This window comes from Alosa pseudoharengus, unplaced genomic scaffold (genome assembly GCF_046254945.1).
Source record: "Alosa pseudoharengus isolate Yale_2024_CS ecotype anadromous, Long Island Sound unplaced genomic scaffold, YU_APseudo_1.1 YU_APseudo_1.1_scf_14, whole genome shotgun sequence".
Taxonomy (NCBI): domain Eukaryota; kingdom Metazoa; phylum Chordata; class Actinopteri; order Clupeiformes; family Clupeidae; genus Alosa; species Alosa pseudoharengus.
Window position 1 is genome coordinate 6,964,742 of NW_027468609.1, and position 21,187 is coordinate 6,985,928.

A 21,187-nucleotide genomic window follows, 5' to 3' on the forward strand; every position below is an offset into this window, starting at 1 on the left:
GTGTGTGTGTGTCTGTGTGTGTGTGTGTGTCTCTGTGTGTGTGTGTGTGTGTGTGTGTGTAGCGGCCATGCAGAAGATGCTGTCTGAGAGTTTCTCCATGCGTCTGCTGCAGGAGGCCAATGAAGGCCGGAGGCGGAGCCTGGTGACTGCGGCCTACCGGAGGTTAGACAGCACACAGCCCTCTTTGGCAGCACAGAAAACAACAGCTTACTGTTTTATATAATATGTAACAACTCTCCTCACCCACTACTAAACCTGCTAAATGTACTATGCAGCTCTTTACTGGATTCATTTGTATAGATACATGCATAGATAACTGACTCTAAATTGTATAGAAGATGTGGACACTGACCTCTCCTGAACTCGAGTGTCCCCTATTGACAAACGGACGTTCTATTTAAGTCCTGCAATTTCCCTGCTGTAGTGACCGCTGTAATGACCCCTTTCTGTGTCTCCACTCTCCACCGTGGCCATCTGAAGTATAGAGAATCAGGACAGGAAGCTGGAGCAGGTCTTATTGCTGCAGCAGCTGGAGAAATCTAAAGCCGTTGCTGAAATCCTGCAGGAGGTATAACATACATACTGTACATACACACACACACACACACACACACACACACACACACACACACACACACACACACACACAGATACACACACTGCAGGAGGTATAACATACATTCAAACACACACACACAGATACACACAGACACACACACACACACACACACACACACACACACACACACACACACACACACACACACACACACACACAGACACACACAGCTAGAGGAGTTAAGGATATGTCATGAGATACAACAACTGTAAATGTATAATATATGATACATGAGCATTGCTGCCCTGTGGGTTGGTGTCTCTCTACAGGAGGAGATGCAGAAGGCTGCCTTTGAGGCCCTACAGCTGCAGAAGGATAGTGTCCACGGTTATATTCGTAATCAGGTAAACTCTGTCGGCTCATGCCTGCGCTTAGTTGCTCCTCCCCAGTGTGTGCAGCCAGAGGGTGTCTGTTGGGACTGGCTCATATATGGCCGACGCAGTAAAACTGCATGTTGTTAAGTGGAGCTTGTGCTCGTTTCACTACTTGTGGTCATACTTTAGGCTTTAAAAGTTGTGTTGATAAAATATTTGGCCACATACTGACCACTAATCATTTCTAGTCACTATATTTGTATTCTATATATATCTATATACAATTGCATAATCTTCATGTAATCTTTATACACCATCATGTTAGCTGCTGTCTGACTTAATCCACTTGCAGTTTATTCAGTATCAATGACATTTATTTTGTCATAAAAAAAAGAAAATTAACAAGTCACTTCACGAGTCATTGCTCAATAGCGTTTTAAGTTACTTTACCACACTAATCCAAGGCAATCAGTCAGTTGGCCGGTCAATCAGTCAGTAGGTTGCTGCTGCTGCTGCTGCTGCTGCTGTTGCTGTTGTTTAGCCCACGTAACCCATCCTGATCCGACCCCATTGTGCTTCTACCTTTTTATTCTTCTTACCCCTCTTCTGAATTGAGTTGCCCCCTCATCAAGCTGCCCTATGCTCTCATGTCTCTAGATTAAGCTAATAGAAGCAGAGTTAATGCAGCTGACACATCTGGAGGTAAAGAGGAGGGATCTGGATGCTGAGAACCTGCAGGTATGTGATAGGGGCCTTCTGTCTGGCTGTCTGTGTGAGGGTGAAGGTTTGAGGTCAAGGTCAAGACTTTGGCCAATAGATTGTACTCTGTGTTACTGCATGCATGAACCAGTGTGATTGGAACTAATAATAGGGAGTCTTTGCAGTTGAACATCACACGAGCAGTCTATAGTATACTGATGTATACTAAATGGAAGTTGTAACTATGAATTAGAATTGTTAAATCAGAACAGATCAGCTGTCATCACCACCCCTTATCTTGAGACATTCATGTCATGCTTAGCATGAAACCGATTCCTTTTTTTTTTTTTTTTCAACTTCGTCTCCCATTTTGCCACTTCATGCGTTTGATTGTGATCCATTACTAAATGTGGGGCCCATGCCAGACCATGCCAATCCATTGGTGCCCTAAGCTGAGATGCTAGCCTGTTGGTCTGGATATGCACAGTGAAGTCTGCACTTATGTGAACTGACTGTGTGTGTGTGTGTGTGTGTGTGTGTGTGTGTGTGTGTGTGTGTGTGTTTGTGTGTGTGTGTGTGTGTTAGTTTGTGATGTCGGATCAGCGCACAGCCCTGTCGGACATGCTGCAGATGCTTCTGAAGCAGAAGGACCAGAGAGAGAAGGAGCTGCGGCACAATCTGGTGAGACTATCACCCCGACGTTTGCCCCCTGGATTACACATAACCCGACGTTTGCCCCCTGGATTACACATAACCCGACGTTTGCCCCCTGGATTACACATATTTATTTCAATGATATTTACCTTCCCTTTACAAGGTAGAATACACTGTACAAGCCTAGATAGAACATAACCTTGGCACTTGAGTCTTGTTAACTCGTAAATATATTCATAAATTGTTTGTGTTCTGTGCAGATTGAACTGGAACGGAAGAGTGATTCCAATCTGCAGAACTACTGGATGATCCAGTACCAGAGACTCCTGGACTCGAAGCCTCTCTCACTGGCCATGCAGGTCAGTGCAAGGGCTAATGTCATTACCCTAATCACTGAGCTTGGAAGTGGAAGTCTGGTTTTAAATAATACTTCACATGAAACTTAAACTTAAACTTATTATCGATATATTTGTATATATTTTTGGTTAAGTATCACATTTATTTGTGGATGTAAATAGATTTTCCATTTCTGTTAAACCCCTGATAGTAAGTGCTACTGTAATGACATTAAGAGCTTTGTGCTCATGAGGTGTATTGATTGCTGTGCTCTCTGTGTGTGTGCGTGTGTGTGCGTGTGTGCGTATGTGTGCGTGCGTGTGTGTGTGTGCGTGTGTGTGTGCGTGCGTGCGTGCGTGCGTGTGTGTGCGTGCGTGTGTGTGCGTGTATGTGCGCGTGTGTGTGTGTGTGCGTGCGTGCGTGCGTGTGTGTGTGTGTGCGTTTATGTGCGTGTGTGTGTGCGTGTATGCATATGTGTGCTTGTGTGTGCGTGTGCGTGCGCGCGTGTGTGTGTGTGTGTGTGCGTGCGTGCGCGCGTGTGTGCGTGCGTGCGTGTGTGACAGGAGGCTGGCGTGGAGCGGGATCTGGTGGATCTGCTGTCCAAGCTCTCTGCTGAGCACTACCTGCCCATCCTGGCTCACCACCGCGTCACGTCCAAGGCTCTCAATCACATGACCGCCAGTGACCTTAGCAAAGTACGCTGCTTTCAGTTCCTCTGGGTGTGTCTGTAGGCAGAGAGGGAGGGAGGAATAGAGAGGGGGAATTGTGCCAGTGTGCTACTTCCATTACATGAGGGATTTATTCCTTTTCTTATCGCTGATCATAACAGAGCAATCAGAAGCTTTGCACTGTATATTTAAAACAGAAATGCTTGTGTGTCTGTACAGATTGGTGTGAATGAGGTGGGCATACAAAAGGCTCTACTAAACTGGGCAAAGACACACATCCCCATGCCAACAAAGGGTGAGTATGTGCACAAATATTTACATATTGACACACAATATCCTATAATCACTGATTTCAATTTGAGGTGCATTAAGCAGGGCTATATAGCCAGGACAGACAGACAGACAGACAGACAGACAGACAGACAGACAGACAGACTTATTGATCGCCAGGGGAACCATCATTCATACACAAACGTCATCGTCATCGTCATCATCAGTGAGTAATGATTCTCTGTTGTCCATCAGTGGCCCTTGCGGCCGAGGCGGAGGCGGAGCCTGAGGCAGAGGAGGTAGCCGGCCCGTCCCAGCCCAGCGCCCCCTCTCCAGAGGCCACTCCTCCCCTGACCCCCTCGGCCCCCACCCCCACGGAGAGCCCCAGCAGCTCGGAGTGTGTGGTGTGCATGGAGAGTGGGGTAAGTGCTGCTCTCACAGGGCTCAGGTCGGAGTGTGTGGTGTGCATGGAGCGTGGGGTAAGTGCTGCTCTCACAGGGCTCAGGTCGGAGTGTGTGGTGTGCATGGAGCGTGTGGTAAGTGCTGCTCTCACAGGGCTCAGGTCGGAGGATGATGTAGTGGTACAATAAAATGCAGTTTGGGGACACCCAGCAAAACCCTGCTTTCTATCAGGCATTTCTGAGTAGAATGGTACTTGCATACAGTATGTATTGATGCTGTTTAATTCCTTCGTTAATTATCCGAGGACATATTAGATGTAGGAGAATGGCACAGGGTACAACATGCAGTTCTCTGTTCAGATGTTGGGCATGCTGCATGCTATTGTTTTGTAATGCTAGTCTGTAATAAGTGGGGGAAAGCAGTAATAGATCACAGTTCAGTGGGGGTGTTTATAAAAGGCCCAGACCCAGAGTAACCCTCTCTTCTCCCACCCACTCCTCTCCTCTTCTCCTCTCTCACCCACTCCTCTCCTCCTCTCACCCACTCCTCTCCTCTTCTCCTCTCTCACCCACTCCTCTTCTTCTCCTCTCTCACCCACTCCTCTCCTCCTCTCACCCTCTCCTCTCCTCTTCTCCTCTCTCACCCACTCCTCTCCTCCTCTCACCCTCTCCTCTTCTCCTCTCTCACCCACTCCTCTCTTCTTCTCCTCTCTCACCCACTCCTCTCCTCCTCTCACCCTCTCCTCTCCTCTTCTCCTCTCTCACCCACTCCTCTCCTCTCACCCTCTCCTCTCCTCTTCTCCTCTCTCACCCACTCCTCTCCTCCTCTCACCCACTCCTCTCCTCTTCTCTTCTCTCACCCACTCCTCTCCTCCTCTCACCCATTCCTCTCCTCTTCTCCTCTCTCACCCACTCCTCTCTTCTTCTCCTCTCTCACCCACTCCTCTCCTCCTCTCACCCTCTCCTCTCCTCTTCTCCTCTCTCACCCACTCCTCTCCTCCTCTCTCCTCCTCTCACCCACTCCTCTCCTCTCTTCTCCTCTCTCCCCTCCTCCTCTCCTCTCCTGTTCTTCTCGTCTCCAGTCCCAGGTGATCTTCCTGCCCTGTGGACACGTGTGCTGCTGCTACGAGTGCAACGAGGCCCTGCAGTTGTGCCCACTGTGCCGCGCTGCCATCGAGCAGCGTGTGCGCCTCTACCACGGCTGAGTCCGGCCGCCACGTCCGCTCAAATCACCAACACACCAGTTCTGGTGCCGTGTACTCACGCTGTCTTTCTGCATGCACTTTCCACCATATTAGACTGCAATATTGCCCACTAAGACATTATCATCATCATCATACTGTACATCTTCATCATCACGATGTTCATCATCTCTGCCCTCTGCCAAAGAGAAGCTCTTTATCATCGGCCAAAGCCATATGGAATCAGTCCAGACCATGAGATACTTTAGGGGCTCTATAAAGTGGGTCTGAGTTTTGAACTAAGTGCTAAGTCTAACTAAGTTTTGAACTAAGTCCTGTGGTCTAGTGTTTTCAAGAGAAAGAGATATGTTAATAAGGCAGGGAATGCTAAAGGAAATGGTACATCAGAGGGAAGTATCTATTTTTAGTTTTCATGACAGTCAGGACTGTTCATTTGTGTGTGTTTTTTTAATGTGGGAAAGTCTAAAATGTGAAGCCATTTGGAATTATGTTTTTGTGTTTGTTTTTTATGTCTATCTCTCACAAAGAGTTCTGTTGTTATTCAGTAGACAGATGAATTAAAGTATGTTAAAGGTCTTATCTCAACATGTCCATCTGTAAGTGCCCTAAACTGGATGGTATAAATCTGTTTTACACTGACAGTGAATGCTTTCTTTCAACACCGGATCTCTGCACGTGTGCCTTTTCCTGTTTGTGGCATCTATATGTCACAACAATCATGAGTAGTACTCTATAGAAACCGGCTATCCTCTCTCTTCCACTACTGGCATAAATGGCAGTCAGACTAAAGGTGCTTTGAGGACAGCCAGACCATCTATGCTGTCCACATCACATCACCTTATAATTACTCCACTTTCCACACATTTAACCCCACACCCTCCCTCCATATGAAAGGCATCATTCTAATTTTCACCCTTTACAGTCTCATGCGACTAAAGTGCTCTTATTGTTGATACTAACAGTGCATGCTTTCCATTACATTACTGTACATATACTGTATGCTGAATACATATTATACTCAATAAATTATTTATCCCTAAAATCACGCCACTTGTTACTGAAGTTGTAAACTGTGTGTTGTAGATGCCAGTATGCTTCAAGAGAAGAGTGCCTGACTTGCGCTTTACAGCTTGTGTTGCTGTAACACGAGACATTTCTACCAAAACTAAACAATGTTCTATCCACATCTGTACGTGTTGACTGCACGCACACAAACATCACACAAAAAAGCTGTCAATATTATCACGTTAGTCATCCTTCATACTTTTTGTAGCTGTAAGAAATTAAACCCAAAATACAATGATTTCTAGGCTCATATCTACTCCTTTTATCTTTTGTACCCATTCTATTTTTCACAAGTAATTCGAAATAATTTTGAATTAGCATCCGCATATCTGATCATCTGTGGAAACTGATGTTTTTGTGTGTGTAATATGTGATAGAGGAGCTGCTAATGTAAAGATCTGCCTTGGTAATCTCGGTTAGCATATCCATTGTGTGTCGGTGGGTAAAGCTTCATTAGTGTGTTATTAGTGTGCTGTGAAACCTATGCCTATAAAAACCTATAAATGTACTCAGATGTATGCCTGCCTCCTGTCTATACACTTGTGCTCTGTGGGGCATAATTCAGGAAACATCTTCCACTGCGGTCCTGAAATGTTTTGTGTGCTGACATTTTTCATTCCATCAACAGAACTCACAGTATTTGCAGGATACTTCACAAATGGTAGCACCAAAATAATCTGGTTCTCCAATTTAGGTGAGTATAATAAGGGTCACAAACATTCCTCAAGGAATTATACATTCAAACAATTATTTGAACAACATAGTTGTACAATAACATATCTTTATTGTGTAGATCAACATTTACAATGACAAGTTAGTTTAGTAAAAAAAAAAAAATTGCCCTGAGGTTACATATTAATTTACATTTAATTTATCATAGATTCTATTTAGTTTTTTTTATAGGTTCTGATTCCTAAAATTAAAAAAAGGTTGCTGGTCGGTTTCATAATAGCTATTTTAATACAGTTATTCCTCATCCTCTGGAGGAATTTCTCATGACCTCCAAATAAATGGTGACCAAGTTTTTGATGAGGTGTTTTAGGGTCACCTAACGTTCATAATTGCTTACCACTGATTATCCTGTTAATGAACTCAGTGTTGTGTTTGGGCAGAGGGAGAGGACTCCTCTGCTGGGGTTGTCTGGGTGTCCAAGTACACCTCCTCGGGGCTTGAGGATTCCTGAGACTCTACCACCCCATTGGCGGAGCCCTCAGTAGTCTCCTAATTGGACTTCTCTGCTTGCACATTTGTGTTTGCTGAATTTATCTCCCCCACATCGGCTTTTTTAGCCTTCTCCGGTCTCACCACCTGTCCCTCTGTCTTTCGGTCCTGCAGTGACTCTCCAGGGCATGCTTCACCTTCCTCCTCCTCCTCTTCCTCCTCCTCATCCCCTTCCTCTCTTTCATCATCTGCCTCTGCTGGGATGTCATTCAGGTCAGCTAGGAAGTGCAGTGTAACACTCTGTTGGATACAGCGGTAGACGGTAGAAGAAATGTAAGCCATTCATAATTCATTCTACAGCAGATTCGCTAAAGACACTAACCTGCAATCCAAACTTAAAGTGGAACACAATTCCTTTTCAGTGAATGTAACACATCTAAAATGGATCGTGTGAATTGCATTGTAGGGGTCCAACTGCACTTCTAAGTAAAAATAAATTCACTGGTACAATGACACGGTCACGCAATATCGGGTTCAGAATTAGAACCCGGGCTAGCCAACGGTCAGGCGGCAACACTACCACTGCTCCCCACGGCCGCATCACACACTTTGCAATCGGAATAGTACCTTGATGGTCTTGAAAGCAAGCTTTAGGATGGTGCTTCCAGTGTAGGCCTGCTGCAGGTCAAACTCCTCTTTCAGTGAGTGGAACACCCTGTTCATCACCTGCTTAAGCTGTGAAGCAACATCAGGATCAGCATTATGGGACTACTGAAGTCAGACTTTCAACAATGAAATAAAGGGATGTCTTGGAATAGATAGCCTACAGAATAATGGCATAACAAGTGTGCAGCACAGTCTTTCTCAGTCCCTCATCAGTGCAACTGCAGAGTCTTATGTTTGTACCTGTGTGGCAGTTGCCTCCTCATTGGTCTGTTCAAACAGCTTCTGCTCTAACTCAGCCAATCGCATCTCTAGATTCTTTTTCTCTGATCTCGCTCTTCTTTGGACCTCAGATATCTGAAAGACAGGGGAAGAGCTGTCTCCTCATTGGTCTATATGATCCATTAAATGGAAATAAATACATAACCTCAGGGCAATTTTTTTATTTTATTTTTTAATCAATGTTTTATTCACTTCTAAAACTAACTTGTCATTGTAAATGTTGAATTCTACATAAAAAAAAAGATACGTTGTTGTACAACTATGTTGTTCAAGAAATTGTTGTGGGTCACTGCACGCGTGCGTGCGTGTGTGCGTGCGTATGTGTGTGCGCGCATGCCTGTCTGTCTGTCTATATGTCTGTGTCTGTGTGTGTCTGTGTTTGTGTGTGCGCACCTGTGTATGTTTGTGTCTGTCTGTCTGTGTGTCTGTCTTGTCTGTCTGTCTGTGCGTATCTGCCTGTGTGTGTGTGTGTGTGTGTGTGTGTGTGTGTGTGTGTGTGTGTGTGTGTGTTTTGTACCCCTGACCTGGTCGTGCAGCTGGGACACAGTTTCCTCCATCATGTCTCTCTGCTCCATCAGCTCAGACAGAGCGCGCTGGTGCACCTCCCGTGCCGAGGCCAGAGACGCGTCACACCGCCGCTGCCACGCCGCCTCCAGCTCAGCCTGGACCTGTGAACACACACACACACACACACACACCCCACACACACCACACGCACACACCCACCCACACACCCATACCACACACCACACACACCAAACCACACACACACACCACACCCCACACACACCACACACACCCATATTAACAACACACAAACGCAGAACACACATAGACCAACAACATAGACGAGTACTTACACACATACGCACTCTCATATACCTGAGAGAGGCTGTATCACATACAGACTACAGGCTTTTCAAAAAGTTTAATGCAAAACTGGTTTTGTATGTATGTACTGGCTTTTTGAAATACTATTCTACATTCACTTTCCTAAGCTCAACTCAAACAGAATTGTTCCTGGTCATCTTCAGGTTCTCTGATACAGGGTTGAAATTGTATACTAGTTCCTTTGCATGTTTTGGCATCATCACACGGTTCTGATGGAGCCTCCTCACTAGTATGATGCTGTAGACTAGTGAAGGTTCCACCTGCTCTGTGCTGCAGTTCTGCGGAGCGCTTCTGGTTCTCCTGAGCTGGGCCCGGAGCTGGTCACTCTCTTGCTGGCTGTTCTGACGCGTCTCCTCCAGTTCCGCCAGCAGCCGCCCCCGCTCTGCCTGCCACTTCCTCTTCCTGTCCGACAGCACCTGATGGAGCGGACCGGAGGACAAGAGGAGCATGTTTTGTATTGTATTCAAAGAGCCAGAATTTGCATCAGGGGAAATTAAATGAGTGAGTCTGCTTGGACAGAGAAGTGAAATAGACTACATTTATCACATTTCAAAGGTATGGACACACACACACACACACACACACACACAGCTGTCAACCCACCCGTTTTTCCCGGGTTTCTCACGTATTTTAACTTTTTTCCCGCTGTCTTCCCGTTTTAACATTTTCCCGTAAATATCCCGTATTTTAACAATCTCATAACATTAGCTTTACCATCGGACTTGTCAGTCTCTGTACTGTAGCTGTTGCTACACCCTTGCCCTTACAGCGAAACAGATGTTTTCAAAGCATCATTTTGCTTGCTTGATGGCGACAGTGAGACTATTTAAGATGACAGCGTGGTTGTCGTGAGAGCACGATTCAGTGGCACCTGCATAGAGTGTACGGCCACACACACTGTATCGGCCTACCAGGCTACTCAGCTACGAGTAGAGAAAGAATTCCTCCTGTTTGTATATTCACTCCAAGTTGGCCTACCATAACTTCCCAACTCTGCACTGTAGCCCATAAACAGGAGAGAGAATGAAGTGCACAGGGGCATCGATTACAGAACTTTAGCCTTGTTAGGGCTGTATAAAGTTGACCAAATTAATATAGGCTGTTGTTAGTCGTAAATAAAGTAGGCTACTTTGTTGTATTGTTTAGCTGACCAATGCACAAGCTTGCAATTGCGAAACAGACTAATACTGCAACCCTTCCAACATTGGGGGACGAATGTTGACATTTTCCCGTATTCTGCGTGAGAAACCCGGGAAATCTCCCTTATTTTCAAAGCTTAATGTTGACATCTATGACACAGACACACACACAGACACACACACACACACACACACACACACAGACATACACACACAGACACACGCACCTGGTCTAGGGTTTGCTTGTCTGTTTTGAGGTCTTGTAGCTCCTCCTCCATGTTGTTGACTTGGAGCTGCAGCTCTTTGCATTTCTGTTTCTCTCTACGCCACTGAGTGTGAGTCTGTTCCCTGCTGGCTTTCATTTCTGCAAAACACACCACACCATAGAAGGGAGAGAAGCTTAGCAGAGATGCTTTTTTCATAACTACGTGGATTTAAATTGTAGACATTAAAAGCATGTGAGACAACAAATATTAATTTCTTGCGTTCATAAGTATACAATTGATATTCAATAAAAGATATACTACACACACAGGGTTCATACGTGCTACCAACCACTGAAATACATTACTATATCAATTCACTGTACACTAGAAGAAATCAATATCTGCTAAGATGAGTCTTTTCCAAAGAGGACCTTCTGAACCCCTATTGGGTGTTCTGTGGGCCTGGACTGAACTGCTCTACCTTCCACTGCTTCCTCCAGGGAGGAGATTTGAGTGGTCTGGTGCTTGGTGCTCTGAAGAGATGCGTTGAGTTTGGCCTGGAGCTCTGGTGCCCTCTGCTGGAGGCTCGAGGTCTCTTGCTGCAGCTGGCACACCAGGGCAGAGGAGGCAGACAGCTCCTCCACCAGACGAATCTGTGTGTGTGTGTGTGTGTGTGTGTGTGTGAGTGAGTGACAGAAGGGTCAATAGGGAGAGAGAGAGAGAGAGAGAGACACAGACAGACAGACAGAGAGAGAGAGAGAGAGAGAGACACACACACACACACACACACACAGACAGACAGACAGAGAGAGAGAGAGAGACAGACAGACAGACGGGTCAATAGGAAGAGAGAGAGAAGAGAGAGAAGTGACAGAGAATTAATCACTCCAATCAATAGCTGAGACATTTTGACAAGAATATGTCTGAATACTTGTGTTTGGGCATGTTGTGTGGTGTGATTGGTATGGTACCTTGCGCATGTTGTGTGGGGTGATTGGTATGGTACCTTGTCCTGTTTGTGCATGTTGTGTGGTGTGATTGGTATGTTTGTGCATGTTGTGTGGTATGGTACCTTGTCCTGTTCTGCCATCAGGAGACGTGTCTGGGTCAGCTGACCACTGAGCTGAAGGGAATTGCTATTCTGTTCCAGCATCAGACTGCTTTTATGTACGTACCTACACACACACACACACACACACACACATACTCAGAGCCGGACAGTAACGGAGTACATTTACTTGAGTACAATTTTGAGGGATCTGTACTTTACTTGAGTATCATTTTTGGGGAGTACTCATGACTTTACTGAAGTACATTTGAGAGACAAATATTGTACTCTATTGTCCACTACATTTCTATCCATAACCGTGAGTACCCGTTAGGCTACTTCTTCTAAAAAAAAGAAAAAAAGAAAAATCTCGGAACCCTCAATTTGTTGTTTCCCTCTCAAACGTGATTGGATTGTGCAGGCAACACTGATTGGGACAGCCTATCAGCAATCACCTTCAGCTTTCCGCCAAAGTCAACCATGGACAAAACAATGGATGAAGACGCAGCAGTTAATGAACAAGTTAATGATAGTTTTCGCTTCAAGTGTTTCAATTACAAAATAGTATTTTGTATTTGAAATACCTATTTTAAATACTGTACATGTATTAGAAATACAGTCCATCCCTGGTAACATGGTAAAAAGATGAAAATGACTTGATTTTACTTTCAATTCCTTTTACATTCTCCAAGGTATTAACATTAACATTTTTCAAAACTCCATGTAGGACGTTTCTGTACATAAATGTAAGCACAGTGGCAGTAGTAATGCAATATTTAGAAAATGTAGGCTAGCCTACTCTTGTACTCTTGATACTCAAGTACTTTTAAAAACAAGTACTTAGTACTTTTACTTAAGTAGACATCTGACTGTTGTACTTTTACTTGTACTTGAGTAAAATTTAGCAAAGGGTATCTGTGCTTTTACTCAAGTAATGAAGCTGTGTACTCTGTCCGCCTCTGCACATACTCTCAGTTCAAAAACTCAAAGAGACTTAAATAACATACTGTGAATTGTGCCGATGCCCTCACTAACACAGCTAGAACACATGGTTAAGAGACTGAACACATGCCTTTGGTTCTGTTCTATCAACTCCCCGATCTTGCGGTTCTGCTCGTCTATCCGGGTGCTTTTCTCATATAGCTCCTTCTTAAGCACCGAGTTCTCCTGCATAGCAGAGAGGGCATGTGATTAGGGGAACTCTGTTAAGAATTGTTCTTGGCATGACTGTCCCTTCTGTAAACAGAGGAGTCATACAAACCTGAATGATTCTTTGGATGCTGTGCATGATCATGGTTGTTTCCATGGATACAGAAGGTCCACCAAAGGAGATCCCCTGATTCTGCAGCTTGTCCACCTGCAGTAGAGATGGACATAGTCTTGAAATTAGACATGAAGTAAAATGTCTATCTGTATTTTTAGGATGTAAATAAAAACTGTGAAAGCCAACATTATGCATAGCTAATTTTATCAATCCAAGTAAATATTTGTTGACATACATTGTTTGTAGTACATTACACCAAAGGTTTGAAGAAACAATGAGAAGATTGATGAGGTCTTACCTTGGCACTTAACTGTTCCAATTTGTCAACCACCTTTCCAACATCCAACCGCATCTCAGTACTGAACTGTCGCTCGTCACTCATCAATAAGGACGAGACATCAGGAGCTGGGTGATAATAAAGATGTTAACACTTCAATAAAAAAGGCCTAGTCTGCACTACCATTGCAGTATGAAGATGATAGCTACCTTGGTAAGCCACAGTATGAAAACCAATGGGCTGAATATGAGAAGACGTCAGCACAGTAGGGTAGGGCTGTTGACAAGCAAAATATCTGAGTCACTTTAGCCACCAAACTGTGATATTCTGGTTAGCAGATAGAAATGATAAGATGTACTCTACTCTCACCATAAACGTTTGCATTGATATGGGCTCCACAGGTTGTGCCATGGTCTCAGGTTGTCGGGCAACAACTTTCTGGGAAGGTGCTGAAACTATCAGAACAGAATTAGTGAGAGTCCATTTCCATCATGCTTCCACATTGAGCTCAGGCTGTCTGCAGTGTAAGATCACAGGCCTGCAGATGCATGAGATCACACCTGGTTCAGGTGGAGGTGTTTCTGATGGCGAGGTGGAGGAAGGTAGTGAGGGGGAGCCAGGGGTAGTGGGAGGCGTAGAATGATGTGTTCTTCCAGAGTCACACATGTCCTGGTGATAGAAAAGGACATAAGAGGAGCTTACGGAATGAACTGTGCCTGTACAAGAACCACTAATTGATCTACTTAAAGGAATTATCCGGAGTAAAATGCACTTTACAAAAAGGTACAAGGTACAAAGGTACAGGTAGAGGTACAAAAATAGCGTTTTGTAGCGGCGCAATTGAAATGCCCCGCTCACTTCCAGGCTACGAGTTGTGACTGAAAACGGTACAATCGAACTTTCTCAAAACACATCCGAATGACATAATTTTGATGTCAACTCAACGTATGTACCCCCAATAATCCGGAAATCGATCTAAAGTGCATTTTACTCCGGATAATTCCTTTAAAAGCCCTTTTATAAGCACAGATTTGTTAATGTGGCATAGATTTAAAGTGAAAACTTACCGGTAATCTACATGCTTCCCTTCTCTATGGACTGTATGTTACAGATATTATATACTAATCAACATCTACACTAAACCATCTATCTAGCAAATGTCAAAGGCTATATGTAATATCTCATTTCGGTGTTTGGTGTTTTAAGTCCCCAACGTCGTCTTCCAGGAAGCACTGCATGGAAGGCACTAGGGTTAGGGTTAGAGATAAGGTTAGGGTTAGGTGCCTTGAAGTCGCCGGTCGCAACGCTGCCTTGAAGTCAACGGCGGGGGCTTAAAACACCATTGAGCTCTCATTTCACCACAAAACAGCACAATTCAAACAAACTGCTTTTAAATCCAAGACATTCTATACTACAATTCTATGCTAAACGTCTACTGCAACAAGCAAAAGCACTGTTAATAAAATCTTTCTGCCTACCTCAGTGTCAGAGTCGCTGGCGTCAGGCTGAGCCGGAATGGCGCCGTGCAGAAATGGCAGCATGGGCTGGCCCATCTTCGCCATGCGGGAGATCAGTTTGGCCTTGGCTGAGTCTTTGCTCTGAGGACCAAAACAGGGTACAGGCTAAAAAGTCCACTCCCAAGTTCTGGAGACATTCGACAACTACAGCAGTCTATGCTGTCTGTACAACTCCAAACCTGTAAGTGAGAACAACTCTGTGGGGCATTGCGGAGGAGGGGGGAGAGAGAAAAGAAATCACCAACCTTCAGTTTCTCATTTGGAGAATTGGATTTGGTTTGCTGGTCCCTGAGATAAGAGAGAGAACATTCTGACAGTTATTATTAACATCCATCATCTACATGTCACCCTCTACTGGAGGCTTACAAATACTGTATGTATTCTCCTGTTTGTCAGTGCTGCACCTGTGCTCAGGCTGAGCTGCTTCAGAGCTAGAACTAGCCACAGACACAGAGGGTGAAGAATCCAGAGATTCTTGGTCCAGACATTCGGATGCCCCTTCAACAGAAAACCGAACCTGGAATGGACACAATACACACAAAATTCACAATACACAATTCATACCCTCAATGTGAAACTTATCACCATCTAATTTGATATTAAAAAGTATGACTAACAGACTTCATTCCAAATTAGTCTCTAAAAGGTCTGGCAATATTAATCTCACCTGCCGGATTTCTACATCCAGAACCAGGGTATTGGATGGAGGTACATTGTTTAGAATGCCTTTGGGTCCAGTGGTTTTACTAGGCGGGATGACCAGGAGTCGCCGGCCACCTCTCTGCATCCCCAGCAAGCCCCCCTCCCAACCCTAAAGATCACACAAAAGAAACTCACTTAGCAGAAGGCAAGAAAAACTATGTACAAACCACACCTGTACATAACCTGGAGGTCTTACTTACTTTGGGTTCTTTGCCCGGCCCCAGTTTCACGTGATGGAATTGGTCTTGACCCGTCGTGGAGTTGGATTTGAATGTCTCCAAGAGACACAGACACAGTTACATGGATGTTCAGCATGAGCTCAATTCTTTGAAACTGGAAAAATTAATAGAACTCATACTTGGAAAAACTAATAGAACTCATACTAATAGAACTCATACCAAGAGACCAATAATTTCAAACAGCATGGAAGCTATTACGTAAATTAAAACAAACTCTGCCATCTCCAAAGAATGCAGGGACTTTCACAAACCTATTCATTGACCATATCTAATCCATGAAATATGAGCGACAACGAAACAATTGAATTGAATTGAACTTTAGTCAAAATTTTGAAAATGGCATGACATTTTGCCGGTTGGTTGTTGGTGGCATCTTACGATACTGAGCACACATGTGTGTTACCTCTCCAATGGTGTAGTTGTGAAGGAGCCATCCTGTGAAGACAATCTGCAGGCTGTCTCCAGTGTCCACTGCCTGTCCCTCGCCTAAGACCAGGTCCTGGACCACCAGCTTGTCCTGAGATGGGTCACTGTTCCTCTTTGCCAAACATACCTGAAGAAGGAGTTGTAAAACAGAAGCAGAGGATATAGTGATTAAACTAAGAATGCTATACTAACACTATGGGTAAAAAACAAAGGATGAAAACTATTGGGTCAGGCAAAAATCAACATGTAAGGCATAGTCATATTTGTGAAAAACAATAGTTGATTAAATATATCATTATAACAGAAAGTTCCATTTAAACTGTTCAGCTATTCAGCTTCAATTCATAAAGCCATTAACGGAGAATTCCGGCAATTTTTCACATAGATCTGTTTCTCGAGGTCACCAAATGTCGGTACGCAGAAAAACGAGTAGCTTGAGTTGCTGCAGCCAACAGCTAGAGCTGCCAGGCAGCTACAGTGCTACACTCTGGGGGCATGAACATGCACATGCCCCCAGAGTGTAGCACTGTAGCTACCATCGTTTTTTTGTACCAACAATACTCGGTGGCCTTGAGAAACAGAGATCTATGTGAAATCGCCCGATTTGTCCTTTAACTCCTAGATATACAGTATGGATATAGAAATTTCTTCTCACGTCAGAGGCATACATGAAATGCTACAAACAGGGCCACAAATCACCTCTTTACAGAAGTCTGAGCTGACTTTTACAGAGTCAAACATCAATGACCAATTCTGTCTCTGGTCATCGTAGAAAGTGGCATAATTCCCAGGCTGAACCTACATGACAGAGTGGACAAGCATTCAGAACTGTAACACATCACTGTAACAACCAGGCTACAAAGTAAAAGACATATGGAGACCATAAACTGCATAGACAAAGAGTCTGTTCACATGATGTGCATGTATGGTGTACTCACGGTTAGGACAAACCCAGGATGGATCCTGGCAGTCGTTATCGTTTTCTGCTGGCTACCATAGATCAGGATCTTATACTGCAAAACAGTCATTGACCATAAATCAATGGAACTTGCAAACACGCACAACAACAACACACATATATATACACATCAACAACGTGACACTGCCAGTGTGGCCTGTTTCACCAGACTCACTGGTGAAGATGTCTTCTAAACTACTGAGTTGGATATTTCCAGATATGATAGATCCTCCTCATAATGATAGGCATGCCTACCAGACTCACTCACCTCTTTATTTCCATGGTTACCCAAGACGGCAGCACCAACTTTGCCCTGCTTCACGTACTGGCCATTCACACTGTTAACACAATCACAGACACAGCCCCTTCCATTCAGTCATGAAACAAATGTGCTTGTCATAAGCAGTGACAAGAAAACAACCACTTTTTTTCAGCCATTGGTCATAATGAATGAAATCAAGAAAAATGCATATACTGTATATATTTCTGTAAAATTGTGTAAACCCTCATGATTTTCTTGAAATGAACTCCTGTATGTACTGTACTGATTAAGATGAGTAGAGGCTGACGGCTACATATTTACAGGATTAAATGATGACTCACAAGCGGAATGCGTGGACAGCAGTGGCAAACAGAACTGCTGGGGCAGATGGAGGAGGAGTTGCTGGCTTCTGAGGGGGAGGACCTTCACGTTTGTAAACAAATCATTAGTGAACAGCAGCTACACAACCACATGTCTCTCACTTGAGAAGACAAGGTTTCATAACGTCATGGGACATCTGCTATGTGCTCCCTGCAAACATAGCGGTAGTAGTAGTAGTATAGGCTACCCACCTGCAGTGGAGGTGGAAGTGTTCCTCTTTGGCTGCTTAGGGGCGGTGAACTGGAAGGACTCGTTGCCCTGACTCTCAGCCTGGTCCAGGCTAAAGAGAGAGGCCAGCTTCGCCCTAAAGCACAAACAGTATGAACACAGACACACACACACACACACACACTTGAACTGTGAGGATGAAATCTTTAAGTCTCTAGCTGATTTATCGGACCTGATGGTCATGATTTAAACAGGTTCATTTCAGAATCAAAAAAACACATCTGTTTAGGGAACCAAAACCATTAGGTGACCTTTAATCTTATCTAACAGACAAGACTTTCACTTATACGTAAATCCAGAAGCAAAAGATTTCATAGACAAATCATCCACAGTGGATATCAAATTTGACAGATATGCTTTTCAAACTGCATGGTTGCATGACTCAGTATCACATAAAATTGAGTCGTGCACATCAGAGGCGTATGACAGCTACTAGACTTCTCCTCCTGATCTGGCTGGTCACCTGGCTGGACAGTCGATGGAGATGTCTCACACACTTCAGCAAAATGACCACAAACTCCTATCACCTGCCAGCATTCAATACTGTCTTCTTTCATGGTGCCTGACCAATGGCTCAATCAGTCAATCAATACGTGCTGACCAAGCCGTCTTGCCTCGTCATATCAGCAATCACCAGAAGACTTCATACTGACCCTTGTGCCTCTCTCCAGAGATAGTCAGTGTCCCACACCGCTGACATGGCAGCCAGCTTTCAGCTACCCCAAGTCCAGCCAAAACCAAGCCTGTGGTGGTGGATGCCTGTCCGACTGCTTTCCTGTCCTATGTGAGTGTGTCTGTGTGTCTGTCTGACAGCCTCCACGCGATAATGATACTCTGCGCAGTTTTGGCAGAAACATCTCCCTGCTAGCATTGCTGTGGGAGACTTCCCCATTCAGTAGTGCTAATGGCTAACATGTGAAAGTCATTACACAAGGGGTGGGTTCAGTTCTTGTCTGTGCCTGAAACCCCTCCTTGTTAAATCAGTCCCAATCTCTTATCTCCAGGCCCCGATGCCTTTTGTGACAACTCATTTGGTCTTCGAGTTGATTATCAAGAGCGCAGCAAAGAGACCTTACAAGTAGGTTTAGTGATGTAATAAACGTTTTGGTACAACTATTAATATCTGTTCTGTTCGGAGACCAAATTGGAAATGTGCCTTACATGGTGAAAATGGCCTGATAGTCATGTGAACTCATGCTGTCCATCGCACTTATGTAGAGGTGAAGACTGAAGGCCTCACTGGCCCACAAACCAGCATATACAATATATTATGTAATTAAATAGGAGCAACTGAGATTTTGGTCACTTGTCCAGTTGATTATGCTGGTATTATAGCTACAGTTGCAGTATAGCTACAGTTGTTGGTTTCTTAAGCTCACATTGGTTTAGAGTGTACAATGAACAACATGCTGCCACTGAACATTAAAGATGCTCTAAGCGATGTTGGGTAACAAAACAGAGAGCTCCCTCCCTCTACCTCCCGTGCAACTCTCCTGAACTTTCCATATCGTCTGTGATTGGCTGGAACAATTTGCTATGTTTCATGCTTAAGGCTGCACCAGGCTGTTTTTGTTGCCGTTTTTTGGAGCCTGGGGTGTCCACAGAGACTGCGTTTTTTACATTATATTCCGGGGACAGGCAGCTAGGGATGGTGAGGAGGTGTTTGCTGTATATAATATCGCTTAGAGCACCTTTAAGCAGCATGCCATTACCTGTGTGGTTTAGCCTACAGTTGCATTTTGTGGACAGACAAACGACTCACTCTCTAATCATGCTGACACTATTCAACAACAACAAAATAAAATCTATTGCAAATCAGATTTTACAAATATTATTTTGACATTCTACAGGTGACCTCTTCACTAGAGTGTCTTGCTGTGATTCATATACAGAGCTGTCATAAGGCCAGTCTGGTCTTAAATCACTTCTAGGGATAGAATGAAAAAAACACTTAAAGCTAAATGAAAGATCTGAGCTACCATGTCTACTTAAGTAAATCTAAATATATGGTCTATAAAATATAGTTATTGACATTCAGATTGGAGTGTCTGACAAAACAAGTTCTTTAAGGATTTTTCCATTAATTATTCGCGTTCACAAGGCTAGCCAAAAAGCTATTATTTAAAACAAATATTTAAAATTAGCAAAATATGGTAGTTGGCGTTCAACAAAAAGTAAGCTACACATAGTGCCAGTGACGGAGAGTTCAACAGGCTAGCCTAAACCCAAATCGAAAAGAATTCATCTCTTTTCTGAATGATGACTCACCCGCTTCTAGAGAATGGAGCATCCGCGTGGTAGTATGCGAACATGTTGCGCTTCATGCTCGCGGACAAAGCGGGATCTTATAAAGGTACACCTCTAACTCTGAGTGATATCACAACGCATCACATTTCCGGAAACAACCATTGGTGTTTCTTTCTTAACTTGATTTGCTTAAAGGGGTGATAGAATGATGATATGGGGTATTTTGTGCTGGTCCTGTGAAAAACTCTGATCTCATACAGAGAACTGAATAAATATTTCTTGTAATGGGGCTATATAATTCAATCATTGTTACAGTCTTAACAGAGCAAAATCACGTTCTATCAGATCTCCGTGAAAGAATGTCCCTTTGCAAAAAAAAAAAAAAAAACGTAATCGATTTGTTTTTAAATGCTCAAAAGCATGCGCGCATCACAAACCCCTGAACCTTGCACCCCTGAAGAAAAAAAACTGGGGTTTTTGGGGTGGGCTAAACTTGCACTTTTTGTCGAGTGACCTCAAAGAGCGTCCACTATTTTGCATGTTAGCTATGTAAGATAGCAAATTCATATTTAGTAGGCTAATTCAGTGTTTCTCAAAGTGTGGTCCGGGGACCACTGGTGGTCCGCAAGCTATCCCAAGTGGTCCGCGAGCAGACGTGGTAAAATATATAGGCTAGATGAGTTGTTTGCAATATTGAACCACCTTGAAATCAACTTGTATCCAAACAGTTCTGCAACACTGCCGATATATGCCAGTTTAAATCATATGAATTCTTTGACACAATAAGCAAGGGGCAAATAATAATAAGCAGGGTTGTTCAGTGAGTGGGTCTATTGTGTAATATACTGTTTTGGGTCTACTTTTTTTTAAAGCTAGGTGGTCGTTGAGGCTTTTTTTATTTGTTAAGTGGTCCTTGGTCTGAAAAAGTTTGAGAAACACTGGAATTGATTCGTTGTTTTTTTTAAATCAACAACCAAAACGAAACAATATATAAGAACACAGCATGTCTACCTAAAGTCATTTAAGAATGAAAAATTGAAAAGAAAATTAAACCTATATCTACTTTCT

General features: G+C 43.8%; 2 protein-coding genes across 5 annotated transcripts in view; one reads left to right on the forward strand and one right to left on the reverse strand.

Moving 5' to 3' along the window:
• Positions 1-5,748, forward strand: part of lrsam1 (leucine rich repeat and sterile alpha motif containing 1) — an 11,284-nt gene extending 5,536 nt beyond the window's left edge. For all 4 annotated transcript variants that reach the window (XM_076283629.1, XM_076283630.1, XM_076283631.1 and 1 more), the window contains 10 exons: positions 63-162; positions 481-568; positions 889-963; positions 1,591-1,671; positions 2,218-2,313; positions 2,547-2,645; positions 3,186-3,317; positions 3,510-3,585; positions 3,816-3,982; positions 5,044-5,748. In XM_076283629.1, the coding sequence (XP_076139744.1) occupies positions 63-162; positions 481-568; positions 889-963; positions 1,591-1,671; positions 2,218-2,313; positions 2,547-2,645; positions 3,186-3,317; positions 3,510-3,585; positions 3,816-3,982; positions 5,044-5,166 (1,037 nt within the window). In that variant the 3' untranslated portion in view covers positions 5,167-5,748. The remainder of the gene's footprint in view (positions 1-62; positions 163-480; positions 569-888; positions 964-1,590; positions 1,672-2,217; positions 2,314-2,546; positions 2,646-3,185; positions 3,318-3,509; positions 3,586-3,815; positions 3,983-5,043) is intronic.
• A 1,293-nt stretch (positions 5,749-7,041) lies between these two features.
• Positions 7,042-18,688, reverse strand: fkbp15a (FKBP prolyl isomerase family member 15a). Its single transcript, XM_076283171.1, has 26 exons — positions 18,526-18,688; positions 17,836-17,948; positions 17,605-17,686; positions 17,270-17,339; positions 16,982-17,056; positions 16,743-16,841; positions 16,021-16,170; positions 15,579-15,653; positions 15,344-15,487; positions 15,081-15,193; positions 14,922-14,964; positions 14,638-14,757; positions 13,720-13,828; positions 13,529-13,614; positions 13,369-13,435; positions 13,181-13,287; positions 12,880-12,975; positions 12,691-12,785; positions 11,626-11,745; positions 11,052-11,233; positions 10,592-10,728; positions 9,486-9,641; positions 8,859-9,002; positions 8,296-8,409; positions 8,017-8,124; positions 7,042-7,689 (listed from the first exon to the last, which is right to left on the reverse strand). The coding sequence occupies exons 1-26, from the start codon at positions 18,570-18,572 to the stop codon at positions 7,450-7,452; spliced, it is 2,892 nt and encodes a 963-aa protein (XP_076139286.1). The 5' UTR covers positions 18,573-18,688; the 3' UTR covers positions 7,042-7,449.
• Positions 18,689-21,187: the final 2,499 nt, after the last annotated feature.